This window comes from Podarcis pityusensis (assembly GCF_964106645.2).
Source record: "Podarcis pityusensis genome assembly, chromosome: 1".
Lineage (NCBI taxonomy): Eukaryota > Metazoa > Chordata > Lepidosauria > Squamata > Lacertidae > Podarcis > Podarcis pityusensis.
This window is the reverse complement of record NC_138028.1, coordinates 112,117,742-112,139,370: the sequence shown is the minus strand read 5'-3', so window position 1 is coordinate 112,139,370 and position 21,629 is coordinate 112,117,742. Positions and strand designations below refer to the sequence as shown.

Genomic DNA, 21,629 nt, shown 5'->3' with positions numbered 1-21,629 from the left:
TCAATGCTTTTATTTCTGTCTTTCTCAGGTATCAATTTTTGCAGCTCATCCCCCTGCAGCCACTTGTGCTTGCTTTCTGCATCAGGACCACGGTTTTATTCCTGCGCCTGCCCGTCTGGCTGGACTCTCTCTCCAGATCATGTGAACTGCATGAGAGGTGGGGCCACGGGAACTGTAGCTGGAGAGAGAAAGAAAACCACAAAACATGCCACTATCAGGGAAAGACTTCTCTAGTCCCCGTCTGGTATTTCAGCAGAGTATAGGGGAGCAAATCTCCCAGATTTTGTTGTTACCGTTTTCAGGAAACACTGTGCAAATGCAGTTTATAAAATTAGACCGCCAAACCTGAATCAGTAGGCATGTATTTTGAAAACATTTCAAACTTTGCGTTACATGCATTTAATATGTGTAGGACTCCACGTTCTGTAGACTTTTCTGCTATACACTGAAAACATACTGTATTATGATAAATGTTAAGCATTCAGTCAGTTGGACTTGATAATGCACATGAATACTTAACTTCCTTGGAGATGCTCTGCCAGGCCGTGGGTCATGAGACTTAAATAGGATAGATTCCCATGGGATTTGAGCATCCTTACTGGATGCTTAACACTGCAATCCTATGCCTCCATACCTGGGACTAAGCGTCTCTGGAAACAGTGGTTAGGAGCCTAAGGTTCCCTTTTCTTTGGGAGAATGAGCTTCCTCAATGGAAGAAGTGATAGAAGGTCTTCTTTCCACTGATGGAAAGAACCTTTTGGATCCAGCCCAGCAGGACTCAGCTTCTGAGTTAACATGCACTGCACAGTGGTTTTAACAGAGAAGAGCAGATCGTAGCAAACACAAGTATTACACATTCTCATTCAGGATTTGGAAAGAATGGGGGGTGGGCTTGACCTTTTCCCTTGCAGAGATTGATTGGGGCTGCAATCCTTGCTGATATTGTTTAGTTCATCTTGCCAACAAGAAACTTTCAGCGACTGCACTGAGTCGCGTTTGCTTGCATTGTTTTCTTTTCACCACAGTGATATTGTTTAAGTCTGCACAGCTACCGTATTTTTCGCTCTATAAGACGCACCAGACCACAAGACGCACCTAGTTTTTGGAGGAGGAAAACAAGAAAAACAGTATTCTGAATCTCAGAAGCCAGAACAGCAAGAGGGATCTCTGTGCAGTGAAAGCAGCAATCCCTCTTGCTGTTCTGGCTTCTGGGATAGCTGCGCAGCCTGCATTCGCTCCATAAGACGCACACACATTTTCCCTTACTTTTTAGGAGGGAAAAAGTGAGTCTTATAGAGCAAAAAAATACGGTAATTGGTGGAGCCAATATTGCAAACCATCACGATGACAGAAAAGCACAAAGTCCCAAGCAGCACTGTTTTCTTGTTTTTTAATCATCGCATGGCAGTTTGATCCATGATATGCAGCCCTTGAACATTTGTGTGTTTCCCTCCTTTCACTGTGAAGCTGTTAAAACCATTTTTTTTTTGCTCCCCACCCCCCCTTTTTTAAGCAGTAGAGCTGTGTAGTACTACGGTGGTCCGGGTCTCTTAATATGCAAGCAGTTCAGAATTTCAGGACATTTTGCACATTAGGCCTCTGCGATAGGCCGCATAGATCTCTGAAGGGCTGTGTGGGGAGAGGAAAGTATCTGCTATTGGAGTTGACTTCATGCTTGCAAGTCAAAAAATAGGGCAACAGCTGCTGAAATGCAGAGTAGCTGCAAAGGTGACAAAGACTTGAGTCTCTCTTGGATGCCGATTTCAAGCGGACTGCTCCAAAATTAGTGCTTTGAGGACATGGATGCCTTATAGGAAGGAACCAAAGCTCAGTGGTGGAAAGACACACCTTTTATGTTAAAGGTTTCAGGTTTTGATCCCAGGCATCTCCATTAAAATTAAATAAGAATACCTCGCAGCAGAGCCTGGAGAGCCACAGTTAGTCAGAGTCAATAATACTGGGCCGAATTCACAAATAATCTGACCTGGTATGAAACGTTCTACTGTGTTCATACATATGTTTCAATGAGCTGAATTTCCCCCCAAAATTTAACAAGCCAGAGAATTACATTTTCTTGTTTTTAGGAAATACAGTAGAGTAAAATTTTGCTGCTTATCATGCTGTTTTGCAGTCGAACAGCCGTTCCTTATAGCCGTAAGAGATAACATAATTTACGGCATTTCTCTGAACCCCGAGGAGAAGACCAATGATGCAATGGTTCCAATAGCAGGAGTGCAGAATGGATATGATGTTGACTTTGACGACTCGGAACAGATGATCTACTGGGTTGAAAATCCAGTAAGTAAAATGCAGTTGCTTTGCATAGCTGTTGGTTGGAAGCGCTCTGCTTTGTAAAACTGGTGTGAGGAATTGATGCTTTAGCCCATTGATAGGCATGCTGACTTTTATTTGCAGAGCATCCCCAAATGGCTTATTGTACTTTGCCTGTTTTGCCACCCTGTGCTTGGCAGGTAGGCAAACACCATCTTGTGAAGCAGGTCATTCATTGCAATCTATTACGAAAGCCGAATTCATTATTTGGCTTTCTTGGAAGAGCTGCCAAATGTCAGGCCTGCAATTTTTTTTAAAAAAATACTTTATTCTTAACTGCACTTGTGACTCATATTTTTGCTGAAAGAGCCCCCTATGGTGGCAAACTATATCAAGGTCGCATTCATGCACAATAAGTTGCATTCAGTTAAGTCGTGCTCAGAGTAGACTCACTGAAATTAACGAACCCAAATTAGATGTGTCCATAAGCTTCAGTGGGTCTACACAGAGTAGGACTAGCATTTAAACCACATGGCTTCCCCCAAAGAATCCTGGGAACTGTATTTTGTGTAGCTCTGTGAGGGGTAAACTGCGTTTCTCAGGATTCTTTGCATTTGGAGCCTCCTTTTCTCTCTACCCCTGATTCTTTACATCACTATTCAGCACTGGCACATTTATTTTCATTTATCAGACAGTAGCTGCCATCCTAAATACACTTCCTTGGGAGTTTGTGCAGTGGGACAAACTTCTATGTATAGAAAGTGTCTAATCTGAGGGCTTTATTTGGTTCTTTTTTACATTCAAGTTGTAGTAGACCCAAATAATCCTCCTTAGAGCTTGTAAGAATCTACAATACACATGTGTAAGACGTTCATGCTTTTTCAACGCTTGGCATTTGTTTTTTCTATCTTCAGGGGGAAATTCATAGAGTGAAGTCAGATGGAACAAACAGGACAATATTTGCCCCAGCATCTATTGTTGGTTCCCCTATGGGCCTTGCTTTAGACTGGATATCTGGAAATCTGTACTACAATAACCCTGCCACACAATCCATTGAGGTAAGCCATTATTATCTTCAGGATAACAATTTTAGGATCAAAAAATATTTGGTTTAACCCTCAGCTAAGTTGCTTACAGGTTCACTGCTGTGCCAACAAGTGTGCAAATTGTGATTTAAAGTGCCTTCCTTAATTTCTGTGCCATACGGTTTGTTTGGTAGGTACTGACGCTCCACAGAGAAGTAATTTATCGAAAAACACTAATCACCAATGATGGTACTGCTGCAGGATCTGGAAGGCCAGTTGGTATAACCTTGGATCCCATTCATGGGTAAGTTCAATAAATTGTTTCTGGCTCTATCAAGGTTTTATATTCCTGGCTACCAGGTTTGTGTCCCAGGGAGGTCACTTTCCTGCTTTCCTGGTCACTGGATCCCAGACTAGCTGAGACTAGCTGAGACAAACCAACTCCAAAGCACAGTTTATGAAGCGGCCTTCTTTCAACTAACCATACTTAAGTTTAATCACAGTTTCAGGTTTGAACAGCACATTAAACTGAGGAAACTTCCGGTCTCTTTGTGGCCAAGAGAGGGAAGCGGAAGCCAACAAGCCTGAGGGTTACTGAGGCTCGTAATTGTTGTAGCACTGAGCCATTTGGTTTAACATTATGTCCAAACACCATTTGTAGTAAAACACGTCATTTTGTACTAATATAAAATGAGGAGTGTTGTTATACACACTTCAATAAGAATTCCACAAAGCAATTCTATAAAGGCCTACTCAGAAGAAAGTCTGAGGCCATAGGAGCCTGCTGTTAGGTCGGTGTGCATAGGATTGCAACCAGAATGCCAAATCTCTAAATGCGTACACACACACACACATTGGTTACTGAAAATCCTCATTTCCTGCTTTCTTGATGATTGAAATAACATTACGTTGCAGGAAGCTGTATTGGACGGACCATGGAACTGACAGTGGGGTCCCAGCCAAGATTGGCAGTGCAAATATGGATGGCTCAGGTATCCAAACCCTCTTCACTGGTAATCTGGACCATGTGGAGTTTATCACCATTGATATCAAGGAACAAAAGCTGTACTGGCCAGTCACAAGCACCGGAGTGGTATGTATGCACATATAAACTTGGGTATGTTTGTGTGTCTGACTTCTGCTACTTATCACAGCCAAAGAGTTATGAGCTTTAAAACAGAAATGATGAGGTAGTTAACGTTGAGGAGGGAAGAGATGGCTCCATCACAAAGTATTTAGTGTGCAGCTTCGGGTAGCTCTGGAATAAATTCTGCATTGCAAATTTTTAGCGGATGATTAATTTCTAGAGTTAATAGGAATGCTTAGCAGAACGATTCTGTGAATGTCTACCCACGGAATTAAGTCCCATGGTATCCAGTGAGGCTTACACTTCTGTTTATATGAGCCAAATGGTTTTTATTTGGGATGACTTTTGTTTTTTTCTGAAAACCGTTCAGTCATAACTGGGAGGGAGGAGGAAAATTAACTACCAGACCTAGATATACTTTAATTTTAGGCATGGAATTCTTGTGGACAGAGATCTGACTTCACAGTCAGTTGTAATACAGTCCATGTCCTTTACCTCCTAGATTGAACGAGGGAATGTGGATGGCACTAATCGGATAACGCTGGTTGTTCACCTTTCTCACCCGTGGGGAGTGGCGGTCTATGGCTCTTTCCTGTACTACACTGACCGGGATTATGAGGTCATTGAGCGGGTTGACAAGTCCACAGGAGCAAACAAAGTGGTGTTGAGAGACAATGTTTCAGGACTGAAATGCCTCCGGGTGTATTATCGAGACAGTGAGTATAAGATGTCACCTGTGAGAAGGTTTCACAAATTCCTAATTTTGAATTGCTGTTGAGCTTGTTCCTCAGCACCAAGTACAATGCTTTAAATAATAGCTAAATAAACAAAAATCCAGAGGGAACAAGTCTTAACTACAGGGGTTTTTTTACCTGTGCAGGTAAAAGCGTCAGATTACTGGATTGGGGTTGGGTTAGCTATCCAGATTGAGCTGGGGCATTGGAAGGAAGAACTTTTCATTTCAGCTGTACATTTATTGTCGTTTGTTGGTTTATTTTAAAAGCTTTTATCAAACCAAACCAGCCAGTTTTGACTCTTGTGGAACCTTACAATTTTATTTTATTTTTAAACACCCTATCAAATCCAGTGAAGTTATCAGAGTGAAAAAAAATAAAATCTCACTTGCTTAAAACATAGCAGCCTCAAGCAACACTCCTGCAGCCCACTGTGCCATGGTCACAGACAGCAAGCCCATCTGACGAGCTATGCTTCCATCATTTTACTAAGGACAGGTAGAGAGATTTCCAAGTGGGCTTCCCCGAGAAGAGAACTCCACAACCACGGCCCTAGATTACAAATTGTCAATTGTAATTCTTCTCTCATACATGTTTATTGTTAACAAGTTGATCCATATAGTGGGAGTTTAATTCACTTGCGGCAATCTGTTGTTACTTTTGGATTTCTTTAAAATTACGTTTTCTTTTTTTACTAGTAGCTTGGGAAGGTTCTTATTTCATTTACAATCCAAGATTGCTGTCCGCTTTTTTGTTACTGCTTCAGGGTGCTCATGACTCGCTGTTAAATGTTGGTTCCTAGGTATTCTCTCTCTCTCTGCTTTATAGATTCTGCTGGTTCCTCAAACGGCTGCAGCAACAACCCTGGGACTTGTCAGCAGCTGTGCCTGCCTGTGCCGGATGGGCGTTTCTCTTGTGCCTGTGCTACTGGGTTTCGGTTAAATCTGGACAACAGGACCTGCTCCCCTTACAGCTCCTTTGTCATCGTTTCCATGTTGTCTGCAATTAAAGGCTTTAGCTTAGAGGCATCTGACCATTCTGAAGCCATGGTCCCCATGGCAGGAAGGGGTAGGTTGAGATTACAGGAGACGAGCAAAATCCTTTTATGCTTAGTGCCATAATCTACTGTTGCAGATGGATAATGCCTTCTGTGTCTTTCCTGTAAAACGCGTGTATTTAATGTCCTGAGACTAAAAGTCAGCTGCGCAAACCAGCTAAGCAGAAGCATTTCAATTTAAGCCAATTTACCTTCAAAGTAAATAGGCTAGAATCTACAAAGCCTGGAACATGGGAACAGAGGGCAGATTCAGATTCTAGTAATTGTTTAGCAGTGCTACACAGGGAGACCATAACACAGGGATGCTGCTGGACTCCCAGCTGCCTTCCTCCTTGACCATTGGCCATGCTGGTTCGGGTTGTATTCCAACAATATCTGGAGAGCCACAGGGTCTTCCTCTCTACTGCAGCATTTTAAATGTCCTCACCTATCATATGCGTAGTTTCTACACAATTGCTACAGAGGCCACAAGTATTGGAGTGGAAGTTGTCCATGTTATTGGGACAAAACACCTTGATAAGTGGTTTCAGGTGTTAAATACTCTCTTTGGAACATCATGTCAGCATGTCTGTAAAGGGTACAAACTCAGGTGCTGACTGAACACAAGGAAGACTTCCAGAAGAGAGACCCAGGAGAGCTGGTGCACCAGGAATAACCTAGACTGAGATCTTATTAAATAGGATCTAGGCCAGTGTTTCCCAAACTTGGGTCTCCAGCTCTTTTTGGACTACAGTTCCCATCATCCCTGACTACTGGTCCTGCTAGCAAGGGATGATGGGAGTTGTAGTCCAAAACCAGCTGGAGACCCAAGTTTTGGAAACACTGGTAGATGGTACAGCCTTTTCTGGCTGTCAGCCAGGCCCTGATCTGGACAGGCATTTACATAGACTTCCCTTTACTTCTGAGAAGCCTTGTTTGACTAGCTGGGCACTTTTCTGGTGCCTCTGGAGTTCCTGTCTGGCTCATTGTTTCTTCTGCTCTTGTATTCCTGAGGTTTTCCACCTTGTGGTCCGTGATGTAGCTGGAAGTTCAGGCAACCAGTATGGAGTCCTCTGGTGCCCATGACTGGAGTGCTGGCATCCAGAGGCTCTGCTTGAATGGTGGGCTCCTCAGAGTTGTTGACAGTGTCAGGGTTCATTGGGACCTTAGCTTTTCCATTACCTAAGCAGTGCATTTTAATACAATGAATTAAACGACCTGCTTCCTTACTCACTATTTTTCAGGGAGAAACGCACTACATGTGGATGTCCACATGCCTTCTGGTTTCATTTACTGGTGTGACTTCAGCAGCAGAACTCCGTCTCAGAATGCAATACGCAAAATCAAGCCAGACGGTTCTTATTTTAGGAACGTCATCACAGATGGCATAGGACTCAATGGAATCCGTGGTATTGCAGTTGATTGGGTAGCTGGTCAGTATTACTGCTGCTTAACAAACTTGTTTCTAATACTTATCTTTCAGAAGCACTTATGCCAAGAATCAAGTAACAGGAAGAATAATTATAATGATCCGTTAAAGCAGGGATGGGAAACCTACAGCTTAAGGGTCAAATGGAGCCTGGCAAAGCTTTCAGTTTGACCCATGAGGCTATTTCACCCAAACTGTGTCCTGCCAACCTGTCAAAGTTGGCCCGCAGTGGTGGGGACAAATAAGGATCCATCCTACAGAGGAGAAGGGGGAGGGGAGCCTGAGACTCACTGGTGCTTGTTCCTGTACTGTTAAAAACGGTTTAGCATTACATATGAATGCGGGCAATTGGAAATTCAAGTGAAACAATGTGAAATCTGTGAATCTAAGGCTGGCCCTGGAAGGATGTGTTGCAGGAAGAGCCAGGGAAACTGCCTTTACCATGGTTTGCTGAGTAAAGATGTAAAATGTAATCATGCTAACCACAAAGTTGGCAAATCCAGTTCAAACCCAACTGATTTGTGGGCATCTGTTAACCATGGTTTAGGTATTCAGATGTAACACCTTTTTTTAGTATGTTGGAAACTGATGTAAGAGTTTGACCCTAAAAAGTGGTTGAAATAAACACCTTAAATAAATTATGATTAAGAAAAATCTGATTAAAATCAAGAACATTACAGGACCATCCTGAGAAATTATATACTTTCTGTACTTAGGTTATCATACTAGACTTTAGCGTTTTCTTTTATTTCATTGCACATAGGAAATCTCTATTTTACCAATGCATTCCTGACTGAGACATTTGTAGAAGTTCTTCGTTTAAATACGTCTTATCGCCGCATTCTGCTTAAAACCACTGTGGATATGCCGAGGCATATTGTAGTCGACCCCAAAAACAGATTCCTCTTTTGGGCAGACTATGGACAGAACCCCAAAATAGAACGTGCCCTTCTTGACTGCACTAACAGGACTGTGCTGGTCTCTGAAGGCATTGTGACCCCACGTGGCTTAGCAATAGATCACAGCAACGGATACATTTATTGGGTGGACGATTCTTTAGACATGATTGCAAGAATCCCACATGACGGTGGAGAGCCTGAGATCGTCCGCTACGGCAGCCGTTACCCAACTCCCTACGGCATTACTATTTTTGAAAATTTTATGATTTGGGTGGATAGAAACTTGAAGAAAATTTTCCAAGCCAGCAAAGAGCCAGGCAATAGCGAGCCGCCAACAGTTATAAGAGACAACATCGATTGGCTGAGGGATGTTACCATCTACAACAGCCATTATCAGTCGCTGTCGCCTGCCGACATCAACAACAACCCCTGCCTAGAGAACAACGGAGGCTGTTCTCACCTGTGCTTTGCACTACCTGATTTGCAAGCGCCAAAATGTGGGTGTGCGTTTGGATTCCTAGAAAGCGATGGCAAGAGGTGTTCTGTCTCGACGGACAACTACCTGATCTTTGCTTTGGAGAACGCCATTAGCAGCATCCATCTGGACCCTGAGAATCACAGCCCTCCGTTTCGTACAATGAACGTATTGAGAACTGCAGTAGCTCTGGACTACGACAGTGTGAACAACGTGATCTACTTCACTCAAAGCTCTCCTGCAGGCACAGGAAGAATCAGTTATGTTAGTATCTTCTCAGGAACGGGTAACCCCACTGTAGTGGCATCAGGTAAATATAATTAAACATCAGAAACCAGGAGTTTTATTGCAGCCTAGTCTTATAAATATTTACTCAGGTGAAAGTTCAAAGTGATCTAGAGTGATCTGGTGAACATTGTATACTTGACACTCTAAAAGCTTTTGATAAGACTCCTAAGTAAGCTTTAGAAGTCATGAGATAAGAGGACAGGTCTTCTTATGGATCAGTAACTGGTTAACTAACAGGAAGCATAGAAGAGGAATAAATGGATAGTGTAGATCAGAGCTTTCCAAACTGTGCCGCGACACGTTAGTGCGCCTACTGCAGTGTGTAGGTGTGTCACACGAATGCTCCCCGTGCTCCTCCTGGGGCTGGAAAGGGTTAGTTGAACCTCCAGTTTGTTAGTAAAACTGAATTACTGCAATCACGAAATGATGCAAAATCGAATTACTGTGTCGCGAAATGATGCATGTCCAAAAAGTGTGTCGCCAACTTGAAAAGTTTGGAAAGCTCTGGTGTAGATGATCTTGTGGTAGGGGTTAGTGTGAGGCATCTAAATTTGGTGACGGCACCAAATTGTTTGTGGTGGTAAAAACGAGAGGGGATTACAATGAGCAGTCTTCCCAGGTACAGTAATGGGGCCTGAACTGTCAATGACTGACCAGGAAAGAGATCTGGGGGTCATGGTGAATAGCTTAACGAAAGTCCCATTGAAGACTGTTGAAGCTAGAATAAGAGCGTTTTTGGTGCATCTTATGGTGGTTTTCACGCAGGGATTTATTTGTTCCCTACATTTTTTTGCTCTCTGCCTCTTTAAGACTTGGGAACTCCGGATGGCATTGCCTTTGACTGGATCAGCAACAGGCTTTATTACAGTGACTATCTAAATCAGACTATCAGTTCAATGGCTGTGAATGGCTCTAATCGCTCTGTGGTGGCCCGTGTTCCACGACCAAGGGCCATCGTCTTGGATCCTTGCCGAGGGTAAGTTATAATTTTTGTGTGATGGAAAAAGGGATGCCCATTTCTGTATAGCTGCTTGTCTCTCTGACTAGCATTAATGTGGGAGTTATTTAAAAAAAATATGCAGTTCTTCTTTGTGATCTGCTCCTTTCCCAAGCATTGCTTAGGGCCTCCTTCCCTTAACTGGTGATTTTCCAACTTCCAACCTCCATCAGCTCCAGCAGGGCCAGTTGCCAAGGATGATGGGACTTGTAGTGCCTAGTCCTCCAAGCCAAGGCACAGAAGAAGATGCAATTTTATCCACCACCCCATATACACCCCCCACTTCCTTTTCTTACTTATAGGTGTCTTGCTGTTCCAGGTGAAAATGAGTTATTTTACTGTCTCTGACTCCTTTTCCAATTGTCAACTGTATTGTCGATCAGGTACATGTACTGGACCGACTGGAGTTCCAGTCCTAAGATAGAGCGAGCCACACTTGGAGGTAACTTCAGGACTGCCATTGTAAGCACCGACTTAGTATGGCCAAATGGACTTACCCTTGACTATGAGGAACAGCAGCTGTATTGGGCTGATGCAAGCTTGTACGTATTTTGTGTTCCATTTGCTGCATGTTTTACTGCTAGGCTTTCTCAGCTTCTGTCAGATGTCTGCATGGGGTCCTTTAAATAATATGCATAGAATCATAGAATCATAGAATCATAGAGTTGGAAGAGACCACAAGGGCCATCGAGTCCAACCCCCTGCCAAGCAGGAAACACCATCAGAGCACTCCTGACATATGGTTGTCAAGCCTCTGCTTAAAGACCTCCAAAGAAGGAGACTCCACCACACTCCTTGGCAGCAAATTCTATGCAGCTGTTTATTAATTTAGAAACCGCATCCAGAGTAAATACTAATGATTCCAAGTGTTTTAGAAATGTTAATAATGCGAATTAGGGCTCGGCATTACCTGGTTTTCAACATCACGATCAGCTAAACAGCACGATATACGGATATATCACAGTGTCTGAAACAGGGATGTCACCAAGTAGAGATGATCTGGCGGCAGCTGCTACTTAGGCGTCTAAAGCGAATACATTTTTACTTACCTTTAGCACTTGTTACAGGTGTTATTTTATAGTATAGAGCAAAAGGGGCAGCAGGAATCATGAGGGAAGTGATGAGAAGTTTTTTCCCATATCACAATTTTTTACATAGCACACAAACGTTGTGATTTGCGTTATATTGCCATGTCAAATATTATGAAACCATTATGTGGACTACAAACCGATTTTGGATGATGTGAATGTGAATGATCATGTAATGGCTATAGCAGGGGCTCCTAAACTATGGTCCATGAGCTTCATTTGAGTGACGCATGGCATTGCTGTGGATTTGTGGTTGAAGGTGAGAGACAGAGCATTTAATATGAATTAAATGTTCATATGGCTTTTTTATTGCGTTTTTGTGGCTTCTCTTATTTCTTAACATTATTATCGTATTGTATTACAATTTGCAGTCTGTGGAATTTGAAGTACAAGATAGAAGAAATAAAAGAAGCCATAAAATACTTTTAAAAAATCACCCAGAATTTAGTGCAGCTCACTGCAATTCCCACAGCAGGCAGAAAAATGCATTTAGAGAGTCTCAGCGACTTTCAAGTGGTCTGTGGGGAAAAGAGATTGGAGACCACTGAATGTAGGTCGCAGGAGAGTCCTGAAACTAACAATGGATAGTTTTGCAGCATCTTAAAGACTGACAGTTTTAACAAAGACCTGGGCTGTATCTTTCAACATCCCAATGGGGTCTGTAGACACTTACAGTCGCATGGAATGTTACAGGCTCATGGTTTGTGTTCTACTAACATGTCCTACTTGTTTTAGGCAGAGGATTGAGCGTAGCTCCACTACAGGTGCAGATCGTGAAATTATTATTAGCACTGCCCTGTATCCATTTGCGATGACCCTCTTTGATCAGCACATTTACTGGACAGACTGGAATACCCGAAGCATTTACCGCGCCAACAAATATGACGGGTCGGATCAGAAGGTTATGCTCTCGAACCTGCCCTCCAGACCAATGGATATTCATGTTTGGGCCAAAAGCAAGCAACAGCAGTGCACCAATCCTTGTAATCAGTTCAGTGGCGGTTGTAGTCACATCTGTGTACCAGGTAAGATATTTCACGGTGCCTTTAATTAAAATGCACGTTGTAGCGGAGTACTGGGTTTCAGCAAAACATCCGATTGGCGGAAGGAATTGTTATTTTAAAGGCTTGCACATGAATGGACCACCTTATCACTTGGCACAAACAAAGCTAAGCCACGGCAAAACCCAACCATACCTGAGGCTGAAATAATAAACTAGACATACTGAATCAGCCCCTTTAGTATGGTATTCCCTGCTCTGACTTGTAGCATCTCTCCAGCATACCAGGCAGAGATCTTTCTCATCACCTGCTACCTGATCCTTTTAATATCCATGGAGCTGTCATGGATTGAACCTGCATACTGTCTAGCGCTGAGAATAAAATCATAGAATTGTAGATTTGGAAGGTGCCCCAAGTGCCATCTCGTACAACCCCCTGAAATGCAGGAATCTCAGCTAAAGCATCCATGACAAATGGCCATCCAACCTCTGCTTATAAACCTCCAAGGAAGGAGAGTCCACAACCTCCAGAGGGAGTCCGTTCCACTGTCAAACAGCTCTTACTGTCAGAAAGCTCTTCCTGATGTTTAGTCAGAATCTCCTTTCTTGTAACTTGGAGCCATTGGTTCGAGTCCTGCCCTGCAGAGCAGGAGAAAACAAACTTGCTCCATCTTCCATGTGACATCCCCTTAGATATTTGAAGATGGCTATCATTAGCTTCTCCCAGTCTCCTATTTCCAGACAATACTTACTGCATTGTCAGGGGAACATGCAGCATTCACTTAGGCTGGGCACACAGTACACCTTTAATTCTAGGCACTGTAGTTCATTAAGGATAGCTGGGAATTGTAACTCTGTGAGGGGTAAACTGCACTGCCCAGAATTCTTTGAGGGAAACAATGTGCCTCAAAGATACAGTGTGTGCACTGAGACTGCTGGAATGCCTCAAAGCAGTTGTAATACACCCACACAGCAGATGCAAGTCAGTAATACCTTCCTCTTCTCATGATGGGGCACTGGCCTTAGGAACCCACTGTGGAGAGTTGGGGGCAGGCAGGAACCATTTTTCAGGTGCACTGGGTGACAGTGGTGGGTGGGTATGAACGCAATCCTCTGTGCTTTACAGCTGTGAGCTGCTCAAAATGTCATTGGTCTGAAGAAGTATTGACTGTTAATACGGGGATGCTATTTTCCTCGAAATTGTACTCCAGTTTCACCATATGTGGGTGAGAACGCCAGTGTGGTCATAAGCCCACGACATCAACATTCTTCTGTTTTTTTCCAAAATTGCCGTCTTGTGTATGTCTGCTTTGAAGCCAGTGATTAAATTCCCACTGGTTCCAAATGGAGGAGAACTCAGTTAGTGCTAAGCACAGCTGCCATGTTACATTAAGCAGCAAAAGGCCTGAAGAGACCCTTCTTATATGCTGACATAAACTGTAATATTTGCAGTCCTGAAACCCCTAACTCTGCAGTGGACTCATTATCATAAAAGTGGCTTTGTACTTCAGGGTACAAAGTTAATGGATGGAGTCCCTTGTGCTGTAAAGGAAGCTACGTGTGTGTGTGTGTGTGTGTGTGAGAGAGAGAGAGAGAGAGAGAGAGAGAGAGAACTAACATTCTGGGAAAAGTGTTATGTAGAGATGTTGGCCTGTTATCATTTTCTTGTTGTAATTAAATACAGGTCCAACTGGTGCCGAGTGTCAGTGCCCTTCTGAAGGACACTGGTATTTAGCCAATAATAACAAGCATTGTATCGTGGACAATGGCACCAGGTGTGGAGAAGGGCTCTTCACCTGTCTGAATGGCCGGTGCATCTCAGAACGCTGGAAGTGTGACAACGATAATGACTGTGGGGATGGCAGTGACGAACTGGAAAGTGTGTGTGGTAAGCACTTCAATAATCGAATCAAACTCTCACCCAGTTGCTGTTGATTTTGGGGTGGGAGGCGGAAACATTTTGGAAAAAGTTCGAGCGATAACCAATATGCGTTTGGTCAGAGAACCAATGGGCTTGTGAACAGGGCTGTGTACAAGAGCTGATCTCATTCAGAATGTATTTCTTTTAGTGTAAAAACGAACAATTAAAACACTCCTTTGGTTACTATGAAGGACATGACAGCAACGTTGAAACTAAGTTACCTTGTTCAATTTGAGCAGTGTAAAGAAAAATAACTGATTTTCAGAAGGGCTGGGAAGTATCTGCCCAATTGAGAAAAAGTCTGCATGTGTGAGACTTGGGGGTGAGAAGCGCTTTGGAGTAGAAGATGTCCTTAAATAATTCACTAACAATTAAACATTTCTTAAGACTGTTTCTTCCTCAAAGATCTTGCCAAGTTAGGACTCTAAGCTACCGTTCCCCTCTATGAAATCCATTGGGTGCATAAATCCATCCTGGTAGGACGGTTCTCCATCCTGAGCAAGCAAGGAGGGAGAAAAAGGGGAGGGGAGGGTGCATCTGAAGACCCCTTTCTTGTAACACTCAGTTATAGAATTGGGAGTGGATCTACGAAGTGAAATAAAAGTTGTGTTTTCCATTGGCTTTTTAATGGCAACGCGGCCTTGTAACTTTAGGGCAGTGTCTTACATAGGAGCCCCAAATAAAATATTTGAGCCCCCCCCCCCCCAAGTTGATGAGCATTCAAATGGTGTGGTTGCACCGTGTCATGTGATTGATTATTTGGGGTGGGTCTTGCTCCCTCCCCATATTTTATTCAAGTTTTCAGTCCTGCTGTCTTAGCTGGAGGACTCCAATCTACTCTCTACCTCCATGCCCTTCCATTTGAACTTCTCTCTGGCTCATTACATTTTCATTTAGGGCAAAAAAGGGTTCACAGGGGTTTGAAATGTCTGGAAATTTATCTTTCATGTAGAAACAAAAAGAAACGCATTGCCTTCTATATCTGACTGATTCAAGGTGTGTATTTTATTTTACATGCAGTCCGTTTTGCAGCCGTGTTTGCCCTGGCAGGTAAAACAAACCGAGTGCTGTGTGTGTGTGTGTGTGTGTGTGTGTGTGTGTGTGTGTATTTCTTTGATGTGTTTGTCAACGCCTTCAGGTTCTCTTCTGTCAGTGACATTGCTTTGTCGCCTCCTCTCTCCCTTCAGCTTTTCATACCTGTCAGCCAACAGCTTTCACCTGCGGCAATGGGCGGTGTGTACCCTACGCTTATCGCTGTGATCACTACAATGACTGTGGAGACAACAGTGATGAGGTGGGCTGCTTGTTCCGAACTTGTGACTCCCACACAGAATTTACTTGCAGTAATGGAAGGTGTATATCTCTTGAATACGTCTGCAATGGTGTAAACAACTGTTATGATAATGGCACGTCAGATGAGAGAAACTGCCGTAAGTTGATTACAAACTATGTATTGTCCTTTAGGATCTCACTCGTTAGGCTACAGAAGAAGAAACGTCTTCTTAAATCAATCAATCAATCAATCAATCAATCAATCAATCAATATTCTGTAGAAAAGAAGAAAGCACTTTGCAAAAACTGTATTTTTGACACAATGGTATCATTTGCATGTAACGCTAAACCAAGCTGTGACATAGCAAGAATGAGCAAATAGGTAGGTACCCAGTGAGAGAATCATGGCAGCTTCCCTTTTCTGCTGGTCCTCCTGATGCTATGCAAACCTGGGATCTGTTTTTTGCAAACTGTTGAGCAGTAAAACAAGAGCAAACCTTGGTTACAACTCATGGGTTTCTGGGAGCAGGACAAACCATGAGCTCAGGTTCGCACTTAATGCCAAGCCAAACCATAGTTTCGCTCTGGCAGTATGGCAGCAGCAGGGCTGAGGGAAGAGTGAAATAGTCATGATTTTCTCCTGGGTATTTGCAAGCTTGCTTGTTCTCACTAAGCCATAGTTTGAAGTGTTTTGTGGAAACCAGACCACTGTCAAATCTACAAGGAACATTGAAAAACTGAATGGCTGCTGTTTGATTGTCTGTTGGCACCTGAGACTGACTGATTTATTGCATTTGCCACCATGGACCATTATGGCAAGGACTTGAATCAGTATTTCATGGTGCCATTTGTTGTGCAATTCTCAGGGCAGGAGGAGAGGGGGAATTGGTTTGGTTTGGATTTGTATGTTTCAGGAATGAAATATAAGCGTATATAATCCTAATTGCTTCCTTTTCTGCTCTTGCTGCTGGGCCAGAGAACAAACAAATGAGGGGCTGGTTTCATGTTATTTGTGAACCAGTGACTGTGGTTTGTTTCCTAAGACAAACCATGGCAGGGAAATCAAGGACAAACTTTAAGAACATAAGATGAGCCTTGCCAATGGGAATCTAGTCCAGCGGACGGCCCATGGGAAACTTGTAAGAAGGAGCTGAGAACAAGAGCTCTCTCCCAACTTCTGATTCCCAGCAACTGCTATCCAGAAACATTCTTGCCTCAGACAATGGAGGTTGGAGGCAGTGTTGCAGTGGATCACCTTGGCTTCCCAGCTGTGGGTTTGTTTGAGAGTTGTAATGAAAAGCCAGCCTCTGGTGTGCTTCCTTCGGGGCACGGCAGGAGTGGGGAGGGAGCAATTTAAGAGCTTTAGAGAAGTGCGCACCAACACTGCTTGTTCAAGCAGAATCATGTTTTAAAGTAGGCTAGTTTAATGTGACATGAACCAGGCCAGTTAAGGATAATGTGTCCCAGACTGAATTATATAGCGTATCATTAGTGCATATTTTATAACCACCCCAATTTGTTAGTTATTTGAAATTATTGGGAATGTTGGCATTTCCTCCATGGAAATGATTAATGTACCCAATGTACCTGGCCCCATAGCTTTTTTAGACCAAGTGCTTAAGATGTGGGTTTTCCTCATGTCTTCTACCTCTGGTTGGTTGCTGATGGAGCAATAGCCAGCAATGCCCCTGTTCATGCAGTGGCCCTGACGCCATCTTTGGTTGGCTGTACTGTTTGTGCATAGGACTGAAATGATCAGAGAATGAGTTTCGTGGTACTGGAGAGGGGTCTCCGGTCTTCCTTTCTCTGCTTATATCGCAAGACCAGCAGAAAGAGTTTTCATCAGTGAAACCTTTGACACATATTTTCAATAACAATTCTACTAGATGGAGGTGGAACTGTCAAGGAACAGGAGATTACACTGTCTCGTTTGCCAGAGAAACAAATAGTGCCCTTGGTAGCTATGGTGGCATAAGCCAATTTTCTTGGAACCTAGAGATCAGTGGATTGATAGGAGAAAGGTGAATAAGGCCCTTGTCATGAAGCCCACCCCTTGCTAGCAGCTGTCTCTCAGGTGCATTACAACCCAAATGTGCAGTGTTTACCAGTTCTGAAGGTTGGGCTATGAGGGGCTCTCTAGGCTTTTTATTGCTGCATGCCTCCGGCCATTATACATTGCTGGGAGGTTGTTTGCGACGTGGTGAGTCGCAGGATAAGCTGGTCTTAACACTAAATGCTAAACCAGGGGCTTTGTTGTGATGCTGGATTAACATGAAACAGATGTCCCAATTGTTGCTTGGTTGTTCCAAGACATTTTTATAGAGCAGTTGGCTGTAGCTGGTGGAGGAATATATGTTTTGAATCAAGAGGCAGATGCTCTTTAGGAAGACAGAAGAACAGATTCACACATACAGCTCTGTTTAGGGAAGCTTTTAATGTTTGATGTATTACTGTATTTTAATATTTGGTTGGAAGCTGCCCAGAGTGGCTGGGGAAGCAAAGCCAGATGGGCGGGGTATAAATAATAAATTATTATTATTATTATTATTATTATTATTATTACTATTACAAGGGAAAACTGACTCAAGCCTTTACCACTCACATAACTGTTTTAAATACTTGCATTGAAAATCCATAGTTAAATCTGGCCAATAATTTAGAAAGGATTGTGGTGTGTGTGTGTGTGTGTGTGTGTGTGTAACCATTCTATACAAATATTATAGATGGATGACAAATGTTGCTAGGTTCACTTAAAGTTGTCCAGCTATGACCAAATATGCCATGTGAGTTAGTTTCTGTCTCTCATGATATGAGGCACAACCTGTCTATTCTGTCTAACAGATAGAAATCTGCTCCGTGGAGATGCAGTTTGAAAAGTGCTTTTTACTACATTTTGGATAATTCTCCTAAATGACTGCAGAAAGCAGAGAGCCAGGAAAAAACCGCAATCATGGTTCCATAGAATGTCTATCTGATTTAAATAATGAGCATATATCAATGGATAAAATAATTATTTTGAACATACAGATAATGAGAATGAGCATGAGATAGTTAAACTACTGCCCTAAGAGTGAATATATTAGCTCAGTCTTGGAGAAGGCATATCTGGGATTGATTACTAGATACATAAGGGTACTTTTCGAAATTTCATCCCAGAACAATGCTAATAGGGCTGTGTGCAATTACTTTTTGAAAAACAGAAGCACGTTATTTTTTTAAGAAATCGAAAACTCTTTAATTTTTTTTTTTTTTTTTGCCCTTTAAAGCTGACCGTACTTGTCAACCTGGTTATACAAAATGTCAGAGCACAAACATATGCATTCCTCGAACATATCTTTGTGATGGGGATAATGACTGTGGAGACATGAGTGATGAGAGCCCAACTCACTGCGGTAAGCTAATGGTTCCTCCCAATTACCCTCCTCCATTTCCTTCGACTCTGGCTTGATTTCTGGTGAAAAGCCAAACATTCTTGTAGCTTCTCTTCTTTGTTTTTGCTTTTTTGGATTGCCTTTCAAAAGACACAGTTGACGTGTGTGAGAGAGAGAGGGAGGGAGGGAGAGATGGCTATACTGCATAACTTCCAGAATTTAAATAAAAGACAGAAACTCCTTAAATAAGAGAATCATGGACACTATTGGGATATGTAGAAATGGCGAAACTCACTGCAGGATTAAGGAATCAAGATGATAGAGTCTTTAACTTAAGAATGGAATCATTTATTTATTTATTTATTTATTAAAAAATGTAAACAAATACAATCATTAGCAGGATTAACGTAAAGCCATGCAGTGAGATAAAATCAGTTTTTAATATATATGGGATAATTAATAATTAAGCTTAAACCAGGAGATTCAGCGAAGATACTATAAATTTAAGCAACCGCAGAAAGGTCGGTCGGTCGGAATGGGGTATTGAAATTTGATGTGAAACAATATCTTTTTTGTTTGATGTAAAATGATAAATAATTAAAAAGAGAGAAAGAGAGAACAAGGGACAAAAAAGACATACAATTCCGCACAGTTGGGAATCAAAAGGAAAAGAATGAGACAAAATGTAGAAATTGTGTTTTTTCTTTACCCTTGCAGTTTTGCTGACTTGCAGCAGCAGCGAGTTCCGCTGCTCCTCTGGGCGTTGCATTCCTGCTCATTGGTACTGTGATCAAGCAGTAGACTGTGCTGACGGCTCAGATGAGCCTACCTCTTGTGGTAAGTGAGAAGTTAAAAACAGAGCCGTTTGCAAAGGTATGCCCTGAGTAGGGAACGAGATGAATTAATTGATTGGCCAATCTTACTGTTAGGTATTGGCAAGTCAAGTCCAAAGAACGAGACAGTGCTGCTCTGCACCCCCACTACCATGCCCCTCTCCCTCAGCTTAAGAGGCAGTGGGGAGATGGAGAGGAATATTGTCTACCCCTCAGCCCTGCCAACCACTAAAGGCAACTCCCTATTTACGTGGGGTTGTGTTCCGAGGCACTGTGCGTTTAAGTGAAATCACGTATGTTGGGAACACCATTGAAAAAGTCCGCAAACACCCTCTGAACCATCTGGAAACCCTTGAAAAACCCTTCAAAACCCCGGCAGCACTTGCCAGATGCCCTCTAAACTTCCTTGCTCAAAAGCCAATTCTCTGCAGGCCTCAAAGGTCAGTGGAAAGGCTCTTGGGATTGCACGCGCGTAGGCTCGTGAGATTGCTGAATGCTGTTTTGTGCCATTTTTTGCACATTTGGGGGGCCATTTTTGCCCCTTCAAGCACCACTTCCAGATCCATGGTGATGCATGTGCACACAGGCACGCATGACTTGAATGTGCATAAATGGGGAGTTGCCTGTACTGGATACAAAACTTAGATCTGCCTCTTTGCACAACCAAGCTGGTGCGTTCACATTCCAACATAGGAGTGCCACAAGTTCCTTTTGCCTACACCACCTAATGCATCTGTTGGCTGCAGGTTTAGCTAGCACTGGCCAAGAGAAAACAGTCACCTATACCTTTTGAGGTTTTAGTTTTGCCATAGTTAGCGTTACGTCTGAATGTGGCCGTCACATGGAACGTGACTTTTAATGTGCTAGTAGGAATAATGCAAACAGAGCAACACTGTTCTTCTTTTCCCAGTTTCCCCTGTGCGGAGCTGTTCAAGCGAACAGTTCAGATGTGACGATGGCAGATGCATACCAGCAACGTGGATCTGCGATGGTGATAATGACTGCGGTGACATGAGTGACGAGGACCAAAGACACAATTGTGGTAAGTACCTATCAAACGAAAAGCTTTACAGCATGCGTAGGCAAACTAAGGCCCGGGGGCCGGATCCGGCCCAATCGCCTTCTAAATTCGGCCCACGGATGGTCCCGGAATCAGTGTGTTTTTATATGAGTAGAATGTGCCCTTTTATTTAAAATGCATCTCTGGGTTATTTATGGGGCATAGGAATTCGTTCATACCCCCCCCCCCCAAAAATACAGTCTGGCCCCCCACAAGGTCTAAGGGACAGTGGACCGGCCCCCTGCTGAAAAAGTTTGCTCACCCCTGCTTTACTGTTATGACATTATAATGTTGCTTCTTTACCCCCTAGACATCTTTCTTGGCAAACGCAGGGCTGCAGAAGACTTTGGGAGGTCAAAGAGGTGTTGAGGGCCAGGGACAAGAGACTTGTGTAAATGACTAATAGGGCAAGTATAAACCAGCTGCTGAAATATTGTTCTTTCCCCCCCCCCCCCAGCAAACCGCATCTGCTCAGACTCTGAGTTCACATGTGTGAACAATGCGCCCCCGCTAAGAAGGTGCATCCCTAGGGCTTGGGTCTGTGACGGCGATGCTGACTGCAGCGATGCTTACGACGAGCACCAGAACTGCACAAGGAGACCGTGCATGGGCAATGAATTCGCTTGCAGCAACGGGCTATGCATCCGTAACGCTTACAGGTTTGTTTATGATGGGTTGGGCAGTTTCGGCAAAGAAAGTACAGCTAATAGTAAAGGACCTCAGCCTGAAGTTAAAAGTCCCATTTTAGCGTAGAGCTCACCGTGTAACCAAATACAGGTCACTTAACTCTCAGCCCCAGTGCCCTGTCATTAAGCTTGCATCTAGTGAAAAATGATGTCTACC

The 21,629-nt window shown here is 43.1% G+C and overlaps 1 protein-coding gene across 1 annotated transcript in view; it reads left to right on the top strand.

The window, feature by feature from the left end:
- LRP2 (LDL receptor related protein 2) overlaps positions 1–21,629 on the top strand; it is a 141,942-nt gene that overhangs the window by 78,138 nt on the left and 42,175 nt on the right. Inside the window, 18 exon segments of the mRNA XM_081023121.1 lie at positions 29–157; positions 2,132–2,298; positions 3,186–3,329; positions 3,491–3,600; positions 4,212–4,389; positions 4,886–5,099; positions 5,946–6,185; positions 7,398–7,586; positions 8,346–9,266; positions 10,055–10,220; positions 10,625–10,783; positions 12,065–12,354; positions 14,014–14,217; positions 15,438–15,680; positions 18,789–18,914; positions 19,611–19,730; positions 20,637–20,768; positions 21,244–21,445. Of these exon segments, the coding sequence (XP_080879247.1) occupies positions 29–157; positions 2,132–2,298; positions 3,186–3,329; positions 3,491–3,600; positions 4,212–4,389; positions 4,886–5,099; positions 5,946–6,185; positions 7,398–7,586; positions 8,346–9,266; positions 10,055–10,220; positions 10,625–10,783; positions 12,065–12,354; positions 14,014–14,217; positions 15,438–15,680; positions 18,789–18,914; positions 19,611–19,730; positions 20,637–20,768; positions 21,244–21,445 (3,934 nt within the window).